Source organism: Neolamprologus brichardi, chromosome 9 (genome assembly GCF_056152115.1).
Source record: "Neolamprologus brichardi isolate AB-2024 chromosome 9, ASM5615211v1, whole genome shotgun sequence".
In the NCBI taxonomy this organism is placed as follows: Eukaryota; Metazoa; Chordata; class Actinopteri; order Cichliformes; family Cichlidae; genus Neolamprologus; species Neolamprologus brichardi.
Window position 1 is genome coordinate 16,772,707 of NC_142112.1, and position 21,539 is coordinate 16,794,245.

At 38.7% G+C, this 21,539-nt stretch overlaps 1 protein-coding gene, 1 long non-coding RNA gene and 3 other non-coding genes across 5 annotated transcripts; 2 read left to right on the forward strand and 3 right to left on the reverse strand.

The window, feature by feature from the left end:
- The first annotated feature begins 7,731 nt into the window (after positions 1 to 7,731).
- trnat-agu (transfer RNA threonine (anticodon AGU)) lies at positions 7,732 to 7,820 on the forward strand. Its single transcript is given in 2 exon segments — positions 7,732 to 7,769; positions 7,785 to 7,820. It is a non-coding gene; the product is annotated as a tRNA-Thr (tRNA).
- An 879-nt stretch (positions 7,821 to 8,699) lies between these two features.
- On the reverse strand, positions 8,700 to 8,771 carry trnap-cgg (transfer RNA proline (anticodon CGG)). The gene has a single exon. It is a non-coding gene; the product is annotated as a tRNA-Pro (tRNA).
- A 3,740-nt stretch (positions 8,772 to 12,511) lies between these two features.
- Positions 12,512 to 14,090, reverse strand: LOC148101304 (uncharacterized). The gene is made up of 4 exons (XR_015719617.1): positions 13,850 to 14,090; positions 13,323 to 13,445; positions 12,905 to 13,002; positions 12,512 to 12,776 (listed from the first exon to the last, which is right to left on the reverse strand). It is a non-coding gene; the product is annotated as an uncharacterized LOC148101304 (long non-coding RNA).
- Positions 13,584 to 13,655, forward strand: trnac-gca (transfer RNA cysteine (anticodon GCA)). The gene has a single exon. It is a non-coding gene; the product is annotated as a tRNA-Cys (tRNA).
- Positions 14,091 to 16,647: 2,557 nt separating the features above from the next.
- On the reverse strand, positions 16,648 to 18,639 carry LOC148101306 (uncharacterized). The gene has a single exon (XM_087846026.1). It carries the CDS (start codon positions 18,637 to 18,639, stop codon positions 16,963 to 16,965), a length of 1,677 nt encoding a protein of 558 aa, XP_087702152.1. The 3' UTR covers positions 16,648 to 16,962.
- Between the last annotated feature and the right edge of the window lie 2,900 nt (positions 18,640 to 21,539).

Genomic DNA, 21,539 nt, shown 5'->3' on the forward strand with positions numbered 1-21,539 from the left:
GCAGTGTAGTTTACTTTTTGCATTTGAAAATAAACGTTGGGCTGATTTTAACACCATTACAAGAAGTGTTGTTAATCATTCTTTTTAAATAATAATCAGGTTACCACAAATTGTTTTTTAATTTAGTAGAACTCAAAATGTTTGTCAGTGGGTCAACAATTCATAAAGCACCTTCAGGAACATCAAGTTATTCTTAGTACTGCATACTTGCAATGAATAAGTTCTCCTAACAGTCATCTTAAGTAAACTTTACTCAATTTTTTGGAGGTAACGAGTTTGCATAGTTTTTTGAGTTCTGGGAACTAATTAGATTTTACAGTGCAGTAGTTTGAACATTTATAATAACATTTCTGCAAACTGGAACAAACCTGTCTCCTTTTCTAGAACTGTTGCTAACACTTTTGAGATGAACATGAATCTTCCATCGTGAAGATAGAGAGTGACAAATGTTACTTTTCTTGTTTTGTTTATATCTAAAGTTTAAAAACAAAAAAGAAACTTTTGAAATTACCTGGACTGCCTCAGCCCAGGTGATGTAACATTAGCAAACAGAGGGTTTGATGTTGCAGAATCTTTGGAGCTGTACCATGCTGAACTGAAGAGCCCAGCTTTCACCAAAGGAAGAACTAACTGGCCCCTAGATTGCCCAATCAAATCTCTTAATGCCACCTGCCCTCTCCTACATTCACTGTGGGCTCACCTTGTAGAAAAGAGTTGAGTGTGGAAGAAATGGCAAAAATGTGGAACTGAAAAGCTGAGAGAGAAAAAGAAATGATAAATAAATCAATGTGTCAAATGAACTGACATGTTAGCTGGTGGAGTCCCTGCTGCATTATATATATATCATCTCTTTTTTATAATAAATAATCAAAAACTTTATTTATCCTCCCTGTATGAACATTCTTGGAGTCCTTGAAGTGATGTGATGTGATTATAATGGTCCAGCTGGTGTGCAGCCATCATATTAGAGTTCTCTTTCTTCTTCTGGTTTAATAAACTTGTTCTGTGATGGTGTCACATTGACAGTGGTTGCAACAACTGCACCTAAAAGGACCCTGAAAAACTGGTGCACAGCCTACAGAGTCTAATAAGTGTCACCACTGGAACCACTGCACAAATGCAATACACTTACTTTACACTTACTTTACTTAACAGCAACAATAATAATAACAATAATATTTTAAATAATAATATAATATAACTAGTACTACTACTAATGATGACAATAACATCAAATTTATAATAATAATTATGTAAAAAATACCAGTAATAATAACAATAATACGGAGCCCCGCAGGGGACATGGGAGAAAAAAAAATTAAGACGGACTTTTGCGAGATCTCGCAAAAGTTTTGCGAGATCTCGCAAAACTAACTCGGGATCTCGCAAAACTTTTGCGAGAGCTCGCAAAACAAACTCGGGATCTCGCAAAACTTTTGCGAGAGCTCGCAAAACAAACTCGTGATCTCGCAAAACAAACTCGGGATCTCGCAAAACTTTTGCGAGATCTCACAAAACAAACTCGGGATCTCGCAAAACTTTTGCGAGATCTCGCAAAAGTTTTAGCCGCATTCTTCCCATTAGCTTGAAGCTAACGGGAGGTCGAGACGTCCCGTTAGCTTCGAGCTATCGGGAGGTCGAGACCTACTACAGCCGGGAGGAACACCGCTTTCCCGGCACATCGTGCCTCGACCTCCCGGTCGGCTTCGAGCCAGCGTCCGAAGAATGCGGCTAAAACGTTTGCGAGATCTCGCAAAAGTTTTGCGAGATCCCGAGTTAGTTTTGCGAGATCTCGCAAAACTTTTGCGAGATCCCGAGTTAGTTTTGCGAGATCTCGCAAAACTTTTGCGAGATCCCGAGTTAGTTTTGCGAGATCTCGCAAAAGTCCGTCTTAATTTTTTTTTCTCCCATGTCCCCTGCGGGGCTCCGTACAATAATAATAATAAAACTGCTATTTATTTATTTCTGCAGTGTTAAACTCACCTTATCTGCGCCACCAGGAAGCTTTCTTTGCTTCGTTCCTCTGAGTCTCAGCTGGAGGTGACACTGGTGCAGCAGAGGTGGCTGGAGTCCCAGGGACCACATGTTGATCCATGAGACCCTTTTGTGCACTCACACTGGAAACACAACGATAACAGAGAAGATCAGTCTGCTGTAATGCACTCAAACTGCACTCAGTGCCTCAAGAAAGTCATCTGAACCGACTGCATGAAGCTGTTGACTCCACAGAGGGAAGAAATCTACAACTTACACAGTAAAAACTGATTCAGCTCAAATATTCAGACAAATATTTACTTTCAAACCAGAAAACTGTGCATGCATGTTTATGTGTGTATTTATAAATGTACAACATCAACATAATTTTCATCACAGAGCAAAGATCTTACTTTTTTAGAGGGGCCTTCTCCTCTCCAACACCCACAGTAACCTCCTTTATTATAGGATTCAAATAAATCAAAGAGCATTTGATTAAATAAGAACTGTGCTGCACAAAAACAGCAACTTTTAAAAAATATATCAAAAAACATGACATATCAGGCTGTCCCTTTCTCCTTCTTAGAGTCCAGAAAAACATGTTTGCACTGGTTGCTGTTTGAGAAAATAATCTGTATAACTTGTAAAGTTTTTACAAGACACTTCTCCTTCTCTCTGCAATCTCCAACTCCGGTTTGCAAAAGTCTGAATGTGTGTGAACTTACAGTCCTCTAAATGTGACACCTACAGAACGTGTTTGAGTTAGCAGGTAAGGCTAAAACAGCTAAATCAAACATAAACATGGTTACCATAGTAATAATAATAAACTTTATAATGTGTTGCTAACATTTTGGTTGTTGTGATGATTCAAATTTGTTCAGTAAACCTCATCAAAATGAACACGTGTCGACAGAAGCATATATTTGGATCTCACATCTTCTTATTAAATGTAGCTATTGTCAAATAAACTGAAATCTGGGACTCACCCAACACTAATATTACATATATTACTTCAAATCACCAATTTAATTAATGGGTTTGTTTAAAACACAATGCACATGTGAAAATAACAGTAGCCAGCTGCTGCCACAAGATGGCAGCAAACTAAATGTTCACAGAGAGATTTCTTTACTTTGGGACATTTAATCAATGTGTATTATTACACTTGATTAAACAAACATAAAACTGGAAGAGTGAAGGACAAAAGAAGATGTTTCAGACCTACCCGCCCCCCCACCCCCTCCAATATCTACACCAGCTGAATAGAATCTGAAAGTCACATCTTTAAGAAACAGACAAAAGTCCAGCAAAGTCCCCACACAGGACCTGAGAGATGCATCTGAACCTTCAGTTCACTCCAAGATCACACATGTGCAGGAGAACTGAGTGCTGCTGTCAGATTTAAAAGTGCTGTAAACATGATGATACTGTCTTTGTTAAACAGCCGAACAGGTTTATAAAGTATCATTACCTAAAAATAGTGAAATTAATATCTCTAAATCTACTAAATGTAGCATTTTAAATTTGGACAGTTTACAGCAGCTGATTAAACAATCGAGACAGATGTGTAGTAACACATTTATTTAGTGTTTCAAGTCAAAAACAAACAGAGCAGAGATACAGAGAAAGTCTTTTGGTGAAAAAAAGGAGATACTGAACGCTGAGTTTCAGTTGGGCGAATGAGGCTGCGTTGAGTGTTCAGACTGAGCAGAAATGCACTGTGCGTGTCCATTTACATCCTTCAGATCCAATCTTGACTCTTTTACCCACTGATATAATAAACCAGTACTTTTTGTTTGTATGTAATATAATCTAAAGCACCCACAGTAACATTTTCCACCACAGGACTGCACTCTAAGGTCAGCATGGCGATGCAGTGGTTAGTTCTGTTGCCTCACAGCAAGAAGGTCGTGCATGTGAATCTGTTGTTTGCATGTTGGGTTCTCTGAGGATGCTCCGGCTCCCTCTCACTGTCCAACAACTTGCTTTTTTAGGTTAATTGTTGATTCTTTTGGGAACTACAATAATCTATTGGGAATGTGATCATGAGTGTTGAACTGTCAAGTGTGTACCCTGAGTTTTACCTCGTGACAGCTGGGATACTCTTCAACCCCCTCTCCAGCAACCCTTAAGTGCTTAAGAGGAAGGAAGAAGGAAAGGAAGGAAGGATAACTACACTTTATGATCTCAGCTGTGATTATTAAAGGTTTGTGCTTTGTACACATTCCCTGTAATGGAAAGAGTAGAGGGGTGTGGTGCTTCTTCACGGCCAGAAGGAGGCACTGTGGAACCATCAAACAAAAGACCCCAGTGCTGATAAGGCAACATGCTGTCCATTACCACCAGGTATGAGGACACAAGGTAGGTGTGAAACTCATCTGATCCATCCTCAGATGGAGTAAATGAGAGTAAATGTGTTACTTTCCTTCAAGTCCTGTCATATTATTTTGTATGCACAAACGTTTTAGAACAGAAATATCTTTCCCACCACCACAGCGATGACAGGGTTGGGAAGTGGATCCATCTGTGTCGTTCTGCTTCTAAACAAAGACACAAAGACAGTGTAAGTCAGGGAATTCCTTTAACATAAACTTTCATTTTGAATAAAGCATAAAGTTAGAACTGGACCAGGGGACCCTGAATCCTCCCTTAGTTGTGCTGCAATAAGATTCTTCTCATGTCACTTTTCTGACTATGTGTTTATACGCCACCCTGCATCTTATTATTAGTTATTATTATTCTCTTGCTCTCTGGCACAGCAGCCCCTTACCTGAGCCTGGTTCTGCTGGAGGTTTCTTCTTTTTAAAAGGGAGTTCTTCATGGCCACTGTGGGGTATGTGTTATTGTAGGGTCTTTAGCTTACAGTCTAAAGCACCCCTAGGCAACTGTTGCTGTGATTTGTAATTTTATTTATATAAATAAAATAGAATTGAACTGAAAATTGTAATGAAAAGCAAAACAATTTCAAACAATAAAAACTAAACTAAAATACATAAACTCACAATAGAAAGTAAGTGAAACTAGACAAAATTAAAAACAAATGAAAAAATGGAAAAAATGAAAAAGCAAAACTAGAGTAACTCTGCAGTTACCCCACCCACTGTGGGGTAACTGCAAGAAGCTGACTAGTGTGAGTGGGCATCAAGGGGCAATGGAGGAGGCTGACTGTAGATGAGCAGCCTGAAGTTTAGAGTGTCGTGGAGACTTAGCAAAACAAAAACACCGTCCCACTTTTAACCCCTGACTTTGACACACGTCGTCTCTTTTTATGCGACAACGTCTGGTGATTAATATAAGAAACAAGACTGCCTTTCATGTGTTTCTGTTAAACTGTTTGAATTCTGTTTGAATTACGTTGTCGCTTGCAATTAGGCTGGAAGTCCCATATCACTCCCATGTTAAAATCCTTACACTGGCGTCTGGTTGGGTACAGATATCAGTTTAAAATCCTCACTTTTATGTTCATATTTTTACAAGATGAGACCACCACCTATATCGCGGAGCTTTTTCAACCTTCAAACTCTCTAAACCAGATCCTCAGAGCCAGTGATAGTGGTCTTCTGACTATTCCACGGACCCGTTTGAAAACAAAGGGGGATCGCGCTTTTCAAACCCTAGCTCCAACACTGGAACAGTTTACCTCCCCCACTACACACCATCGACTCTGTGGCTTCATTTAAAAAACAGCTTGAAGCACATCTGTTTAGACAGGCATTTGGGTAATGTTCGTGTGTAATATGTTGTTTGTTTGATACGCTTTTATATTCCCTTGAGAAGCACTTTTTAATAGCTTCATGTCTTAAAAAGCGCTATATAAAAAAATTGGATTAACTTACTTACTCTGGCTGCCAGTAAGCGCCAAGGCAAACTTTCATCCCAATCAGCCTTCAGTTCGGTGCAACAAGCAGCAATGATTTAAATGCTGATGGGAGCGTTCTAATGAATCCTTACTTTGACGATGACACACCAATGATTTATGTTTAAAATGAAGTTGTTGGAGAGCCTGTGCAAATAATCTAGAAGTAAAATTAGAGCCTTGATCCTTCTGAATTACTTTGGGAATCCCGAACACAGAAATGAATTGGCTAAAAGCTTAAACTATTCCCTTAGTAGAGCTTTGGGATCAGGATCACATCCAGGTTGTTGTGCTGGTAACTACATAGCAGGGGCTGTTCAGACTTCCTGGGCTGAGAGACAGATTTAGGTGAGTATACTATGTTGACATTTAAACCTGATATTAGTCCCTGTTGCACTGGCATGTGAGATTGTAAAAATGAGAACGTGCCTGTTTTCTTTGACTTGTTGGTCTTTGTGGATGATCCTCAGTTTGAGTTTCTTAGGCTCAAATCCCATTTAGTGTTTAAGATTTTGAATCAAAGGCCAGCTGCAAAAATACTCCTGTTCACAACTTTCAGTCACAAGCTGACGCTGAGCCTCTTTAGCAAACCCAACAGCTTTTTAATGTCAAAAGAAGGCTTTTAGCTGCTGCAGACATGAGTAGATCTGTATGGAACGCCAGGATTGCCATAATGAATTAATTAAATACATCGTTAAATAATTAATTAAATGTGACATTAATTAAATATGTCAATAATTAATAAAATGTGTCAATAATTAATTAATTAAATGTGTCTTAAATATTTATTGAATTAATTATTTTCAATTTTAATCAATTATTGCCACATTTAATTAATTATTTAATGGTGTATTTAATTAATTCATTATGGCAGTCCTGGCGTTCCATAGATCTGACCCTAGAGGTTCTTTCTTTCATATGCCAACCTTTGTAATGATATTTTTCACAGGCGTTTATCGATTTATCAATGACCTTTTCTCATCAACATCAGGGAAGAAGTCTAGGAATAGGAGATAGGAGGTACTTTATGAACACCCACAGTCTCCCAAACTACTCCTCACCAGACTGTTGTTGTCTAAATCTGAATTGGAAATGATTATTCAAGCTTTTATTTCAGCTTGCTTCGATTATTGTAACAGCCGTTTTCTTTGAGCCAAAAGAATCTTAACTGTCTCCAGTCAGTCCAAAATGCTGCTGCTGCAAGGCTCTTAACAAAGGCATGAAAAAGAGAGCACATTACATAGGTTTTCTTCTCATTACACTGGCTTCCAGTACATTTTAGAATTCACTCTTAGTGCTGACTATTAAAGCTCTGAGTCGTGACGCTCCTGCCTACATCTCTGATCTGTTAGAACCCCACCCTCCCTCTCACAGCCTGAGATCATCTAATCAAAGGCTGTTGGTGGTCCCACAAACACGTTTTAGGATCAAAGGAGTCAGATCTTTTAGAGCGGTGGCCCCCAGGTTGTGGAATACTTTGACTCCATCTTTAGGTTTTTTAAAAAGCAGCTAAAGACTCATTTATTTAGACTAGCTTCTAAATGGATTTGTGCTGTATGATGATGATGTATGTTTTATGTACATCTGTGTGATATTATTGTGAACCACTTTCACCTCTCCTGTCCCATCTTTCTTATCTTTCTCCATTTCCATGTGATGTTAGCTCCCTGTCTTCTCTGTCCCTGTGAAAAACAGCAGCTGAACCTTTAGCTAGCAAAAACAAAAACACTGTCCCACTTTTAACCCCTGAGTTTTAAACACGTCGTCTCTTTTTATGCGACAACCTCTGGTGATTAATATAAGAAACAAGACTGCCTTTCATGTGTTTCCATTTAGACTCAAATCTATTTAACGGTTGGAGGTTTTCTCAGTGTTCATCAGTCACTCACCTGTGTGTATGTGGCACTGTGGCTTAGTTGGTTAAAGTTCCTGTCTAGTAAGTATTAAACTAGAAAACAGGAGATCCTGGGTTCAACTCCCAGCAGTGCCTAAAAGATAGTAGTTTTGTCTGTTCTCAGTCATCCAGGGCCTGTTAGTCTAAGGAGCTTTGAAAGATGAGTGTCCGGATCCCTTTAAGGGACACATCCCACTGGTGTATAAATACCTGGGACTCTCCACCATTTCATTTTAGCAAGGGTCTCAAACTCACGGCTTACCTCACTCCTACTTGGGGCCCGTATATTGACCTGAAGAAATATAATGCAGTTTCGCCATTGAAGTTACTTTTGTTGTTATGGAGGATTTGTTTGTTGTTGAGTGCAATGTTAAAATAAGTTCTTTAAAAAGCACAAAATGATTTAATATGAAGGCAATATGAGCAGAGAGCACAAACTTGTTGAGGGATTGGCTGTTAGTTCAGTGCGAGAGTTATTTGTAAAGAAAACTATTTTCATTAGCAGTCAAAACTAACGTGTAAACTTAAGAGACCATTTTGACGTTTGACCAGAGTGCTCTCTCAGCTGCAGCGTAATATTAAAATCCACTTCAAAAGATGCTCATCACATGTTTATAGTTTTTTTTAAACACTTCAATGACACTGGCCAGAAAGAGAGTACCAAGTTGTTTGTTTGGTAGTTCAGTGAAAGGCTTCAGTTAATTAAGAATGTGAAAATAATTAATTCAGCTTTGCAGTTTTGTCTTGTTATTCAATATTTGAAAATAAAAAACGAACACAACACTAGATTTTTGGAAATATTTATGGATGTTTTCTACTTGGCCAAGGCCAATGAGGTCATTCATATCAGATCTCTTAGCTGCCCCTAAATGAGTTGCTATGGGAACATGTGTGATTTGCAGCTGTAGAGAACATCTCACTGATTGCTGGATCAAATAGAGGCTAAACAATATTTTGGTCTTGTAGACAACATCTGGGCTCGTCCGGGATTTGAACCCGGGATCTCTCGCACCCGAAGCGAGAATCATACCCCTAGACCAACGAGCCACACAAAAAATGCACCAAGTCTTTTTCCGAAAGTTACATATCAGAGCAAATGAAGCAGCATGTATGAAAGATTTTCTTGAAAGCTACCAGTCAAAAGTTTGGACACACATTGTCAGGGTTTTTCTATATTGTAGATACAAACTGAAGACGTCAAATAAATGAAGCAAGAAATATGGAATCATGTACCATCAAAAAGAATGATAAATAACTAAATATGTTTTATATTTTAGATTCCTGGAAGTAGCCATGCTTTGCTTATTTCACAGTGCCACAAACCCTCAGCCTTCTCTCAATGAGCATCATGATATATGAAATGGTTTTCACTTCACAGATGTGCCTTTTTAGGGTTCATTTGTAGGATTTCTCTTTAGCACATTTTCACATGAACGTCATACATCACCCAGAAAAGCATCAATCACAAACCTATACTCTACGTTTTTTCAACTCGCTGCAGATGGTTGACCGGCCCATGCCACCATGCAGCAGCCATTATAAATTCAACCTCAGTGATTTCCACCCTGCTATTAATGTTAACAACCTCGGGCTTCACAGTGCAAATTTTTAAAGAGAGTGGAGAGCCTTGCTAACAGCTCCTTAAGCTCTAATTGGACAGTACAGTCATATAAACATGCAATTAGACTTAAATAACATATTTGAAGAATTGAATTGTGGGATGAAAAAACAAACGATTTAAATATCAATGAGTTTTTAAGGACACTTCAAGTTAGGCAAATGAAGAATGAGTGAAGTGAAGAATAACATGGATTAAAACAGGGGCGATTCTAGGATCAGAGCTTTGGGGGTGCTGAGCACCCAGAGAGCTGCCCATCCAGGCAAGGTAAACTTTACTCATCACAATGAGACTTCTTCCCCGTCTCTGTCAGTCCCTGCATCCCTAAATGCCTCCAGTTTTCCCGAGTTCTGTCTGACTGCCTCCTTGGTGCATTTAAACCCCTGTTCCTCCCTGTCCTCATCGTCTGTTGTCTTCATCTCCATTATCAGTCATCATAATTTTACCCTCTCTGTTCAAGTCTGCAAATTTCTTTATTAAATCATAAGTTTCTTAAATTCATCAAGTCTCTCTGTGCCTGGGTCCTCGTCACAAAACATGACATCACTGTTTTGTACATTTTAACACAATTTAATCCCCACATTTTTGAAAGAATAGCAAAACACTTTTTTGAAAAGTCTGTAACAAAACCATCAAATCTGATCAAGGTTATTAAAATGCTGCCAAAGAAGAATGGATTGGAATTTAAAAAAATTACATATCCTAACCTTAATTACTGGGGAAAAATGATAAATGATGCTCATAGTGAGTAAAAAGTAAACTGTGTGCATTTTTGCACAGAGATTCACTTCTAAAGTGTATGTATAATACAATACAGATACATAAAAAATACACTCCAAAAATAGAAGAGTCCTTGAAATATACAAAATATTATTAGAAAATGGAGACACTTGGCCTTTGGTACAATGTATACAATGTATGAAAAGATCTTTACTGCAGATACTACTATGGCTCTGCAGATTTTTTCTTTTCTTTTAACCTATGTCGCCTCACCTTGAGGTTGGTAAATCTGTCTATCGCATTTTGGTGGTCAAGTCTCTCAAGCATCTCTTTCTCAACTGACATCACAGCCAGGTGCTGGAATCTGCTTTGACCCATGGTCCTTCTCAGCCAGGTATGGAGCTGACTCAAGACACTAAAAGACCTTTCACAGCTACAGCTGCTAACTGGGTTTGTTAGGGCAACCTGAATAACAGTTTTCAGTTTGGGGAAGATCTGATTATCCAGAAGATTGTACAATGTTAACATATCTGGAATGGCACCAGCCTCACTCTTGAGCTTCAAAAAGTCTTTGGCAACCGTGACTTCCTCTGACTGAAGCTCAATATGGTAATGCAGTGCCAGGGCTGACAACCCAGTTTGTTTTGCAGATTCTGTATAGCAGCTTTAATATAGGGAGAACACAACTTCCAGATTGTATGAGTTGTTTGTATTAGTTGTTTGTCTTTCTTTTTCTTTGACAGTTAAACAGTTACTGTTTTGCCTGTTAATACTCCCTGTCTGTTTTCTTACCAACTAGGGCTGCCACAAACGATTATTTTGATAGTTGACTAGTCACCGATTATTTTTGCAATTAGTCGACTAATCAGATCATGCATCCATTGGATGTACAGCGTACAGCTTATTGCACCAGCATGCATCTGCTCTCATATAACTATCATTAGCTTACAGCTCTAAGTGTTTAAGGTATGTGCTAACTAAAAATAAAGACAAGATGATAGTTTATTAAATTTGAATGAAATTTGCAGATTGTTTCGGTGAAGTTTAATAAACTCATTGTTATCTAAAATATAACGGGACACCGGAGTATATTCTCGAGCATCTCACACTTCTGATAATCAGTTGTCTGCTTGAAGTTTATTCAGCTGTGTAAAAACTATAACTTTATTCTCAGCCTAACCGATTTACTCAGGAACAAATAAAATACTAAAAAAAGCCAAACAATAACATTTTTAAGTTATCTAAGTGACTTATATATGTTTAACCTGAGTAGCGAAAGACCGCAGTGGGTTTGAAAACGATTTGCTGGAGTCCGGTGTTCTCACGGGCTCTAGAGAGCCTTGCCCCCGGCTAGCTATCAAGCTAGTGGGTAACAGACGTCTCCGAAAACGTCGGAGCGCTTTTGAAAATATGTGGCGTCTTGATAAACTGAGCAGATATTTGAGGTTTACACAGCTACATTCTCGCCTGAAAATATGCTAAACGTTTATTTTGTGACCCAGAAAGAATAATAAGAGTAATATTAAAACTAAATAGCTGCCGCCATTGTTGGAAACTGAGCTGGGCTGCGCTATGAATTCTGGGACACAGCTCCTTCTTCTTCTTCAGGGTTTAACGGCAGCTGGCATCCTTGTACATGCAGTGCTGCCATCTTCTGTTTCAGTCCGTTATTACACTCTTAAATTCTACTACTTGTTCCTGCGTCTTTTGTGATCTTACAAAGCTTCAAACGACGCGTCGACTATTAAATCAGTCGTCGATGATTTTGATAGTCGACGTAATCGTGACTAGTTGACTAATCGTGGCAACCCTATTTTCAACACAGCAGGTTACCTGGTGTAATGTTTTTCAGTTAAAAAGAAACATGGTCTGACTCCTACCTAACTATATAAAGAGTAACTGAAAGTTAAATGCAGCTAATATGTCCTGTTTTAAGCCAGGCACTTCCACCTCTGCTCCGCTGCGTCTCAGCCACCATCGCTCTGGCAGCAACTGCGCTAAAGTAAGTAGGAGAGAGCCGAGCTGGAACAAACCATTTTGGGAGGGGGGAGGGGTTATCTATACTTTTGTTGTTAAAATGTTCCATCTCAATTAAGTACTGTATGCTTTTTATACTTTTAGTAGTGTGTCCCACAAACAGCAAATATTTTCAAAAAAAGTAAGACATCTTTGGGGGTGCTTTGATTCATTTTGGGGGTGCTGAAGCACCTCCAAAACTGGGCTAAAATCGCCCCTGGATTAAAATACAAGTGTTGCTCTTTATTAACCTGTTGCATTGGCGAATCAATGTTAGCTATACAGGTGAACATACTCAGAGTGGGTAGAGTGAGGCTTTGTTACACCTTCTCTCTGAACACATCACCAGGTAATTTTATCAGCGAAAGCTCATCTAAAAATGTCAATAACTGATCAAATGAACCAGGACAATGAGGAGAGTCATGAAGTTTATTAGAAATAACCAAATGAAATCATACAAAAGCAGCCTGTGTGAGTGACTTTTTTCAAGATCACTACTACTTGCACTTTGTGTCTATTGTGATTAAACTGAGCTGCATTTGACAAAAAAGTAATTTTTTATAGTAAAACCAAGCACAAAACACAAATACCATTTAAGCATTTCATGAAGACAGCATTAATTGGTTTAATGACTCACATTTTTTTCTAACAGCTCCAGCTGGTGGCTTGGAAGAAGTTCATTCTTAACACTGGTAAATCTGTTTAATAAAAGTAGAAGAGAAAAAACAGTATTACAAAAAGCACATTGCTCTTTATTTGGAGGCTAATACAAAATGTGTTTTTTGAGGTTAGCATGCAACAGAGTTTTATTTTAACAGTTTCTCACCCACTACGGAGGGAGTCCTGCACTCCGTAAGCTCCCTGTGGAGAGAACCCAGCCACAGGTACACTGTCCTTAAGCTGAGAGCGAAGTCCTCTGGAATTCTGTAGTCCACATCAAAGACATACATAAACCATTTACATTTGATAACACTTAGCTAATGGCTATCTAATGTAGCTAATAGCAACAAATACTGGAAGTTGTATTTATCTAAGGGACCTTGTGGCTAACCTAAGCGCTAGCTGGCATTAGCTCGAGTGACTAATCAAATTCACAGCTACTCAGTTTGGGCACGGTTAAAGACAAACAACTTCACCACCGAGACTTCAAATGATCACATAGATTATTAAAGCAGAGAGAGTACGCAACAACAAGGTTTAAGATATTTAAAAATATGGTATAGGGATTAAAAACGCTATCATACCATTCTCACTTTGTTTGTTCCCCTTTCCTTTCGATACACTGCTGTATCCGGTAGCGTCTCGTTTTGATGACGACACATCCGCTGATAGCGTTATGTCTTTCCAGTTAAACAGACAATGGTGTGCTGTAGAGTATGTAAAGTATACGAAATCAATTCGTTATCACATAATTGAAGATATAAACATGAACTCTATGCCAACTTCGTGTGGGGGAATGATTATGATCCTGATAAATACATATGCGTCCTCCATGTTTAACGTGAGGGGGTATAGCTCAGTGGTAGAGCATTTGACTGCAGATCAAGAGGTCCCCGGTTCAAATCTGGGTGCCCCCTGTTTTTCAGTTTTGCATTAGTCATTTGCAAAACTTTAATTTGTCACAAAAATCATAACTGAAATGAAAATCTGAATAATGGCTCAGAGCTACTCTTCGGTGCAGTAGAAGTGCTAACATGCTAACATAATTTAATGAGCAGACTTGTTCCAAACAGTCAGACTGAACTTACAAGAGGAAAATAAAAAAACATACCTCACAGTAACTGCACTTGTAGAGTCTCTTTCTGGTGTGGATCTGTTGGTGTTGTCTCAGGTGACGAGGTACTTTAAAAGTCTTCTCACACAGGTCACATTGATAAGGTCTCTCCTCAGTGTGGGTAAACATGTGGCGTTGTAACTGTGCGTCTGTTGTACAGTATTTGCCACACTGATCACACCAGTACACATCTTTGGTACGGTCTCTCTCCAGTGTGGATGAGCTGATGTTGTTTTAGTTTAGACTTCCATGTATGTCCCTGTGTATAAATACCTGGGACTCTCCATCATTTCATTTTAGCAAGGGTCTCAAACTCACGGCTTACCTCACTCCTACTTGGGGCCCGTATATTGACCTGAAGAAATATAATGCAGTTTCGCCATTGAAGTTACTTTTGTTGTTATGGAGGATTTGCTTGTTGTTGAGTGCAATGTTAAAATAAGTTCTTTAAAAAGCACAAAATGATTTAATATGAAGACTATATGAGCAGAGAGCACAAACTTGTTGAGAGATTGGCTGTTAACAATCTCTCAACAAGTTTGAGTGGAAGATTATCCTATCTGAGTGGGTTTAGAAAGCCATGATCTGAGTAACTCTCATCACTCAGTCACACTCCGATTCTCTACTTGTATCAAGTCCATTGCACTACTTTCAAGCATTCTGTTCTCTAATGTGTGCCTTCCTTCTCTTTGTATATACTCCTCTTATATGTTATTTATTCTTACTGTCTTACTATTTATATTGTTTTCCATGCACAGTTGGTGTGGAGCACCCACAATTTAGTTGAATATGTACAGAGACAATAAAAGACTATTTTATTCTATTCTATATATCTTTGTTCCTCCATTTCAGTTTTGTTTGGAGCTTTAAAAAAATCTGCAGTACATTTAAATGCGATAAGAACACAGATCCCCTCTTAGGGTTTGAGGCTGTATAAGTTTTGAAAATGCATCTCTGGTATCTCTGGCCTATCATTATTATTTTGCTAACAGTTAATCGGACTCATTTACTGAATACTGATCAGAATTTATCAAATCATCTTTGAAATGATTCTAATAACAGGCGTCTCAGAGTGAGGCCGGTTTTTACAATCACATGCCCTGTGGGACAACACAACTTTGCGCTGACAAAGGCAGCTGTGTTTTAGCCTGGAATACATTTATTTTTACATTTCTCATAAATGGATTTCATTATAGCACTTTTACCGCCAACATGTTGGGATTTTTTGTAGTCAGAAGTGACCTTATATGGATGAAGGGTGGCGCTAGCTAGCTAGCTTGGATAGCACGCTGCATTCAAAAACTGTGCAGGTGCCACAAAGTGACACAGAGATGCTAACTAGCGCTTAGTAACAGACTAATAAAACAACAGAAACCCTGATTACACTTAGCTAATTTAAAAGCTTTCTTCTAATAATAACACTGTTGTCTTCTCAGTGTTTCATTAGTATTTGTTGATATCTTCTTGTAAATTAGTTTATAGCAGGTTGACTTGATGTAGACGCTTTTTCTTTCAACAGATTCACAAATAACTGACAACAGAGACCGAGGAGAGCAACAGAAAACTTCACTCAGGAGCTAAATTCAAGATTGACTGAACTCAAATCAAAGTTACCTTAGTGCTTCACTTTAGATGAGGAAGAAAAATAAACTAAAACACAAACGCAATGAAGTGGGAACGCTGCGGCTTCTTCTTCTTTTGGGTTTTACTTTGGCGGTTAGAGCTTTAACGTGCATTACCGCCACCTGCTGGACTAGATGGTTCTTAAACTAAAACTAGAGATTTAAAAGTATTTTAGTAAACAATAAAAAAAAAAGTCAAAATGTTTCCGTGTGTCATATTCATGAACATAAACATCAGATGGCTTCAGCTTACCCTTACCCCCAAAGAAAGCTTCTAGAAGAGTAAAGACTAGCTAGAAGAATGAAGATTCACAGAGTAAATGTGAAAATTCATCACAGAGTTCTATGCACTTGATTAACTGACCGTGAGCAAGTTTGCTAGTCTGGAGCATTCAGATCCACCCCAAAGACTGTTCAGTGCTCACAGAAACTGCACAATACCCAAGAGCTGCATCTGAGCCTCTGCAGGCCTTAAACAGCATGTTAAATGTTAACATTCATGACAGTTTAATTAGAAAAAGACAAAACATGTATGGTTGGTTTCGAAGGGCTGCCAGGAGAAAGCTTATTGTCTCTAAGAAGAACACAACAACTCAGTTGAGGTTTGCAAATTTGCCCTTGAAGGCTTCTGGAGCAACATATTTTTAAAAGATGAGACCAAAGTGGAGGTTTGGCCATAATGCACAGCAGTAACTTTAGCAAAAATCAAACACAGCACAAACACCTCAAATCCACTGTCAAGTATGTATTAAATCAAGTTCTTTGTATTCTTTAACGGCCAAAAAAGACACGGCTCAAAGTGGTCTAACTCAAAAAATGATCTTTAATTTTACATTTTACTGAAGTTATTGCTGCTAACTGCTGGTTCTGTAAACGACTCAATCATAGAATGATTACGGTATTGGAAAAAACAAATGTCTGAATCCTAAATTGTGGATATCCTATTGTTGTGATCTAAACTGTAACACTAAATGTGATTAAAACACTAAAAATCTGGACTCCTGTGCTCAACGACTGCAAGGATCACCAGCCCGAGGAAAACACAAAATACACATGACCCCGTAACAAAGACAATTAATTCTTGAATGAAGACATTGATCTGACTTTTTAAAATTTTGCCAATTGTGTTTATCATTAAATTATTGAGGAAATAGAAAGGGGGGGGGGGGGGGGGAGGAGGTTGTAAAGAAGAAGGTAAAGGAAAGGGATAGAAAGGAGGAAAGAGATAGAGGAGAGAAAACCCCAACAATCCCCTCTGAGCAAGCACTAGGTGCGACAGTGGATAGGAAAAACTCCCTTTAAAGGAAGAAACCTATGACAGAACCAGGCTCTAGAGGGGACAGTCAACTGTCGGGTCTGGCTGGGGGGTGAGGGTGAAAAGAGAGAGAGGGGGGAGGGAGATGGGACAGGTGATAGGAGTTAAAGGGAGACAGGGGAGGGAGAGGTGTCAGGAGGGAAAGGGAGAGAAAGGGAGAGGAGAGGTGAAAGTTAAGATGGAACAGAGGTGGAGGAAGACGAGGTGACATCAGCAGTAGAAAAAGTAGAAAAAGTAGAAAAAGCAGGAGTGTCCCTCCTCCAGAAGAAGCGGAAGCGTTTTTTCTTCTTTTCCATCAGCTTTTCCACGAGCACTTTTTTCTCTAGGATGAGGGTTCTCAGCTGATCGATTGTTTCTGTATTCTCCTGCTCAAGTCTCTTGCATGTTTTCTCCACTTCTTCTAATTTGGCTTGTTTGCCTTCTTTCTGCTTTATTTCCTGTTGTTCTTGGTCTTGAAGCAGCTCTTGATATTTGTGCAGTGTTTCATCAAGCTTTGCCTGCAGCGCTCCGTATTGTTCCTGCACACCTTGGAGTTGGCACTGCATGTCTCTCTGGTTAATGTTCAGTTTTTCCTTTTCTTCAAGGATTTCTTCATTCTTTTGCAGAGCTTCATCAAGCATTACTTGCAAGCCTTCGTTGTGTTTCTCGATGTTCTGAAGCTTGCAATCCAGATGTTTCTGTTTCATGTCTTGCTGTTCTCTCTCTTGAAGGAAATCTTTATTTCTTTGCAGTGCTTTATCAAGCTTTATTTTCAGCGCTGTGTATTTTTCCTCCACGTCTTCAAGCTTGCAGTCCGTTTGTTTCTGTTTAATTTCTTGTTGCTTTTGTTCTCGAAGTAACTCCTTATTTTTGTTCAGTGTTTTATCAAGCTTTACCTGAAGCGCTTTGCATTTTTCCTCCATGCCTTGGAGTTTGCACTGCTTCATGTCCTGTTGTTGTTTTTCTTGGAGGAGTTCTTTGTTTTTTTGCAGAGCTTCATTAAGCTTGATTTGCAAGCCTTTGTTGTGTTTCTCCATGTCCTGAAGCTTGAAATCCATTTCCTTCTGTTTTATCTCCTGTAGCCTTTTTTCTTGAAGAAACTCTTCCTTTGTGTGCGGTCTTTCATCAAGCTTTACCTGCAGCGCTCTGTTTTTCACCTCCATGTCTTGGAGTTGGCACTGCATGTCTCTCTGGTTTATTTTCAGGTGTTCCTTCTCTTCAAGGATTTCTTTATTCTTTTGCAGAGCTTCATCAAGCATTACTTGCAAGCCTTCGTTGTGTTTCTCGATGTTCTGAAGCTTGCAATCCAGATGTTTCTGTTTCATGTCTTGCTGTTCTCTCTCTTGAAGGAAATCTTTGTTTCTTTGCAGTGCTTTATCAAGCTTTATTTTCAGCGCTGTGTATTTTTCCTCCACGTCTTCAAGCTTGCAGTCCATTTGTTTCTGTTTAATTTCTTGTTGCTTTTGTTCTTGAAGCAACTCCTTATTTTTGTTCAGTGTTTTATCAAGCTTTACCTGAAGCGCTTTGTATTTTTCCTCCATGCCTTGGAGTTTGCACTGCTTCATGTCCTGTTGTTGTTTTTCTTGGAGGAGTTGTTTAATTTTTTTCAGAGCTTCATTAAGCTTGATTTGCAAGCCTTTGTTGTGTTTCTCCATGTCCTGAAGCTTGAAATCCATTTCCTTCTGTTTTATCTCCTGTAGCCTTTTTTCTTGAAGAAACTCTTCCTTTGTGTGCGGTCTTTCATCAAGCTTTGCCTGCAGCGCTCTGTTTTTCACCTCCATGTCTTGGAGTTGGCACTGCATGTCTCTCTGGTTTATTTTCAGGTGTTCGTTCTCTTCAAGGATTTCTTTATTGTTTTTTCTCTGAGACATGTTTGAATCTGTAAACTGTCACTCTCAAAAGTATTGAAATTTTTAAAAAGATTTCTCTGGCGAACGTTTGAATGCTGCGAACATAAATGCTGCGAATAACGGACTAAAAGTGGTTGTGTCTCACTCCTATTTGAGGGTTTTTAAGATCAAAGGATCAAAGGACAAAGTGGTCATAAGATTCTAAACGTGTCATAGTTGCCATGGCGGCAGTGTAGTTTACTTTTTGCATTTGAAAATAAACATTGAGCTGATTTTAACACCATTACAAGAAGTGTTGTTAATCATTCTTTTTAAATAATAATCAGGTTTCCACAAATTGTTTTTTAATTTAGAAGAACTCAAAATGTTTGTCAGTGGGTAAACAATTCATAAAGCACCTTCAGGAACATCAAGTTATTCTTAGTACTGCATACTTGCAATGAATAAGTTCTCCTAACAGTCATCTTAAGTAAACTTTACTCAATTTTTTGGAGGTAACGAGTTTGCATAGTTTTTTGAGTTCTGGGAACTAATTAGATTTTACAGTGCAGTAGTTTGAACATTTATAATAACATTTCTGCAAACTGGAACAAACATGTCTCCTTTTCTAGAACTGTTGCTAACACTTTTGAGATGAACATGAATCTTCCATCGTGAAGATAGAGAGTGACAAATGTTACTTTTCTTGTTTTGTTTATATCTAAAGTTTAAAAACAAAAATAGAAACTGTTGAAATTACCTGGACTGCCTCAGCCCAGGTGATGTAACATTAGCAAACAGAGGGTTTGATGTTGCAGAATCTTTGGAGCTGTACCATGCTGAACTGAAGAGCCCAGCTTTCACCAAAGGAAGAACTAACTGGCCCCTAGATTGCCAATTTAAATCTCTTAATGCCACCTGCCCTCTCCTACATTCACTGTGGGCTCACCTTGTAGAAAAGAGTTAAGTGTGGAAGAAATGGCAAAAATGTGGAGCTGAAAAGCTGAGAGAGAAAAAGAAATGATAAATAAATCAATGTGTCAAATGAACTGACATGTTAGCTGGTGGAGTCCCTGCTGCATTATATATATATCATCTCTTTTTTATAATAAATAATCAAAAACTTTATTTATCCTCCCTGTATGAACATTCTTGGAGTCCTTGAAGTGATGTGATGTGATTATAATGGTCCAGCTGGTGTGCAGCCATCATATTAGAGTTCTCTTTCTTCTTCTGGTTTAATAAACTTGTTCTGTGATGGTGTCACATTGACAGTGGTTGCAACAACTGCACCTAAAAGGACCCTGAAAAACTGGGGCACAGCCTACAGAGTCTAATAAGTGTCACCACTGTAACCACTGCACAAATGCAATACACTTACTTTACTTAACAGCAACAATAATAATAACAATAATATTTTAAATAATAATATAATATAACTAGTACTACTACTAATGATGCCAATAACAACAAATTTATAATAATAATTATGTAAAAAATACCAGTAATAATAACAATAATAATAATAAAACTACTAAATGTAGCATTTTAAATTTGGACAGTTTACAGCAGCTGATTAAACAATCGAGACAGATGTGTAGTAAAACATTTATTTAGTGTTTCAAGTCAAAAACAAACAGAGCAGAGATACAGAGAAAGTCTTTTGGTGAAAAAAAGGAGATACTGAACGCTGAGTTTCAGTTGGGCGAATGAGGCTGCGTTGAGTGTTCAGACTGAGCAGAAATGCACTGTGCGTGTCCATTTACATCCTTTAGATCCAATCTTGACTCTTTTACCCACTGATATAATAAACCAGTACTTTTTGTTTGTATGTAATATAATCTAAAGCACCCACAGTAACATTTTCCACCACAGGACTGCACTCTAAGGTCAGCATGGCGATGCAGTGGTTAGTTCTGTTGCCTCACAGCAAGAAGGTCGTGCATGTGAATCTGTTGTTTGCATGTTGGGTTCTCTGAGGATGCTCCGGCTCCCTCTCACTGTCCAACAACTTGCTTTTTTAGGTTAATTGTTGATTCTTTTGGGAACTACAATAATCTATTGGGAATGTGATCATGAGTGGTGAACTGTCAAGTGTGTACCCTGAGTTTTACCTCGTGACAGCTGGGATACTCTTCAACCCCCTCTTCAGCAACCCTTAAGTGCTTAAGAGGAAGGAAGAAAGAAAGGAAGGAAGGATAACTACACTTTATGATCTCAGCTGTGATTATTAAAGGTTTGTGCTTTCTACACATTCCCTGTAATGGAAAGAGTAGAGGGGTGTGGTGCTTCTTCACGGCCAGAAGGAGGCACTGTGGAGCCATCAAACAAAAGACCCCAGTGTTGATAAGTCAACACGCTGTCCATTACCACCAGGTATGAGGACAAAAGGTAGGTGTGAAACTCATCTGATCCATCCTCAGTCGCCCCAAATGAGAGTAAATGTGTTACTTTCCTTCAAGTCCTGTCGTATTATTTTGTATGCACAAAAGTTTTAGAACAGAAATATCTTTCCCACCACCACAGCAATGACAGGGTTGGGAAGTGGATCCATCTGTGTCGTTCTGCTTCTAAACAAAGACACAAAGACAGTGTAAGTCAGGGAATTCCTTTAACATAAAGTTTCATTTTGAATAAAGCATAAAGTTAGAACTGGACCAGGGGACCCTGAATTCTCCCTTAGTTGTGCTGAAATAAGATTCTTCTCATGTCACTTTTCTGACTATGTGTTTATACGCCACTCTGCATCTTATTATTAGTTATTATTATTCTCTTGCTCTCTGGCACAGCAGCCCCTTACCTGAGCCTGGTTCTGCTGGAGGTTTCTTCTTTTTAAAAGGGAGTTCTTCATGGCCACTGTGGGGTATGTGTTATTGTAGGGTCTTTAGCTTACAGTCTAAAGCACCCCTAGGCAACTGTTGCTGTGATTTGTAATTTTATTT

Excerpts from the sequence above, each read along its gene's own strand:
- LOC148101306 (XM_087846026.1), bottom strand. The coding sequence starts at position 18,639 with ATGTCTCAGAGAAAAAACAATAAAGAAATCCTTGAAGAGAACGAACAC.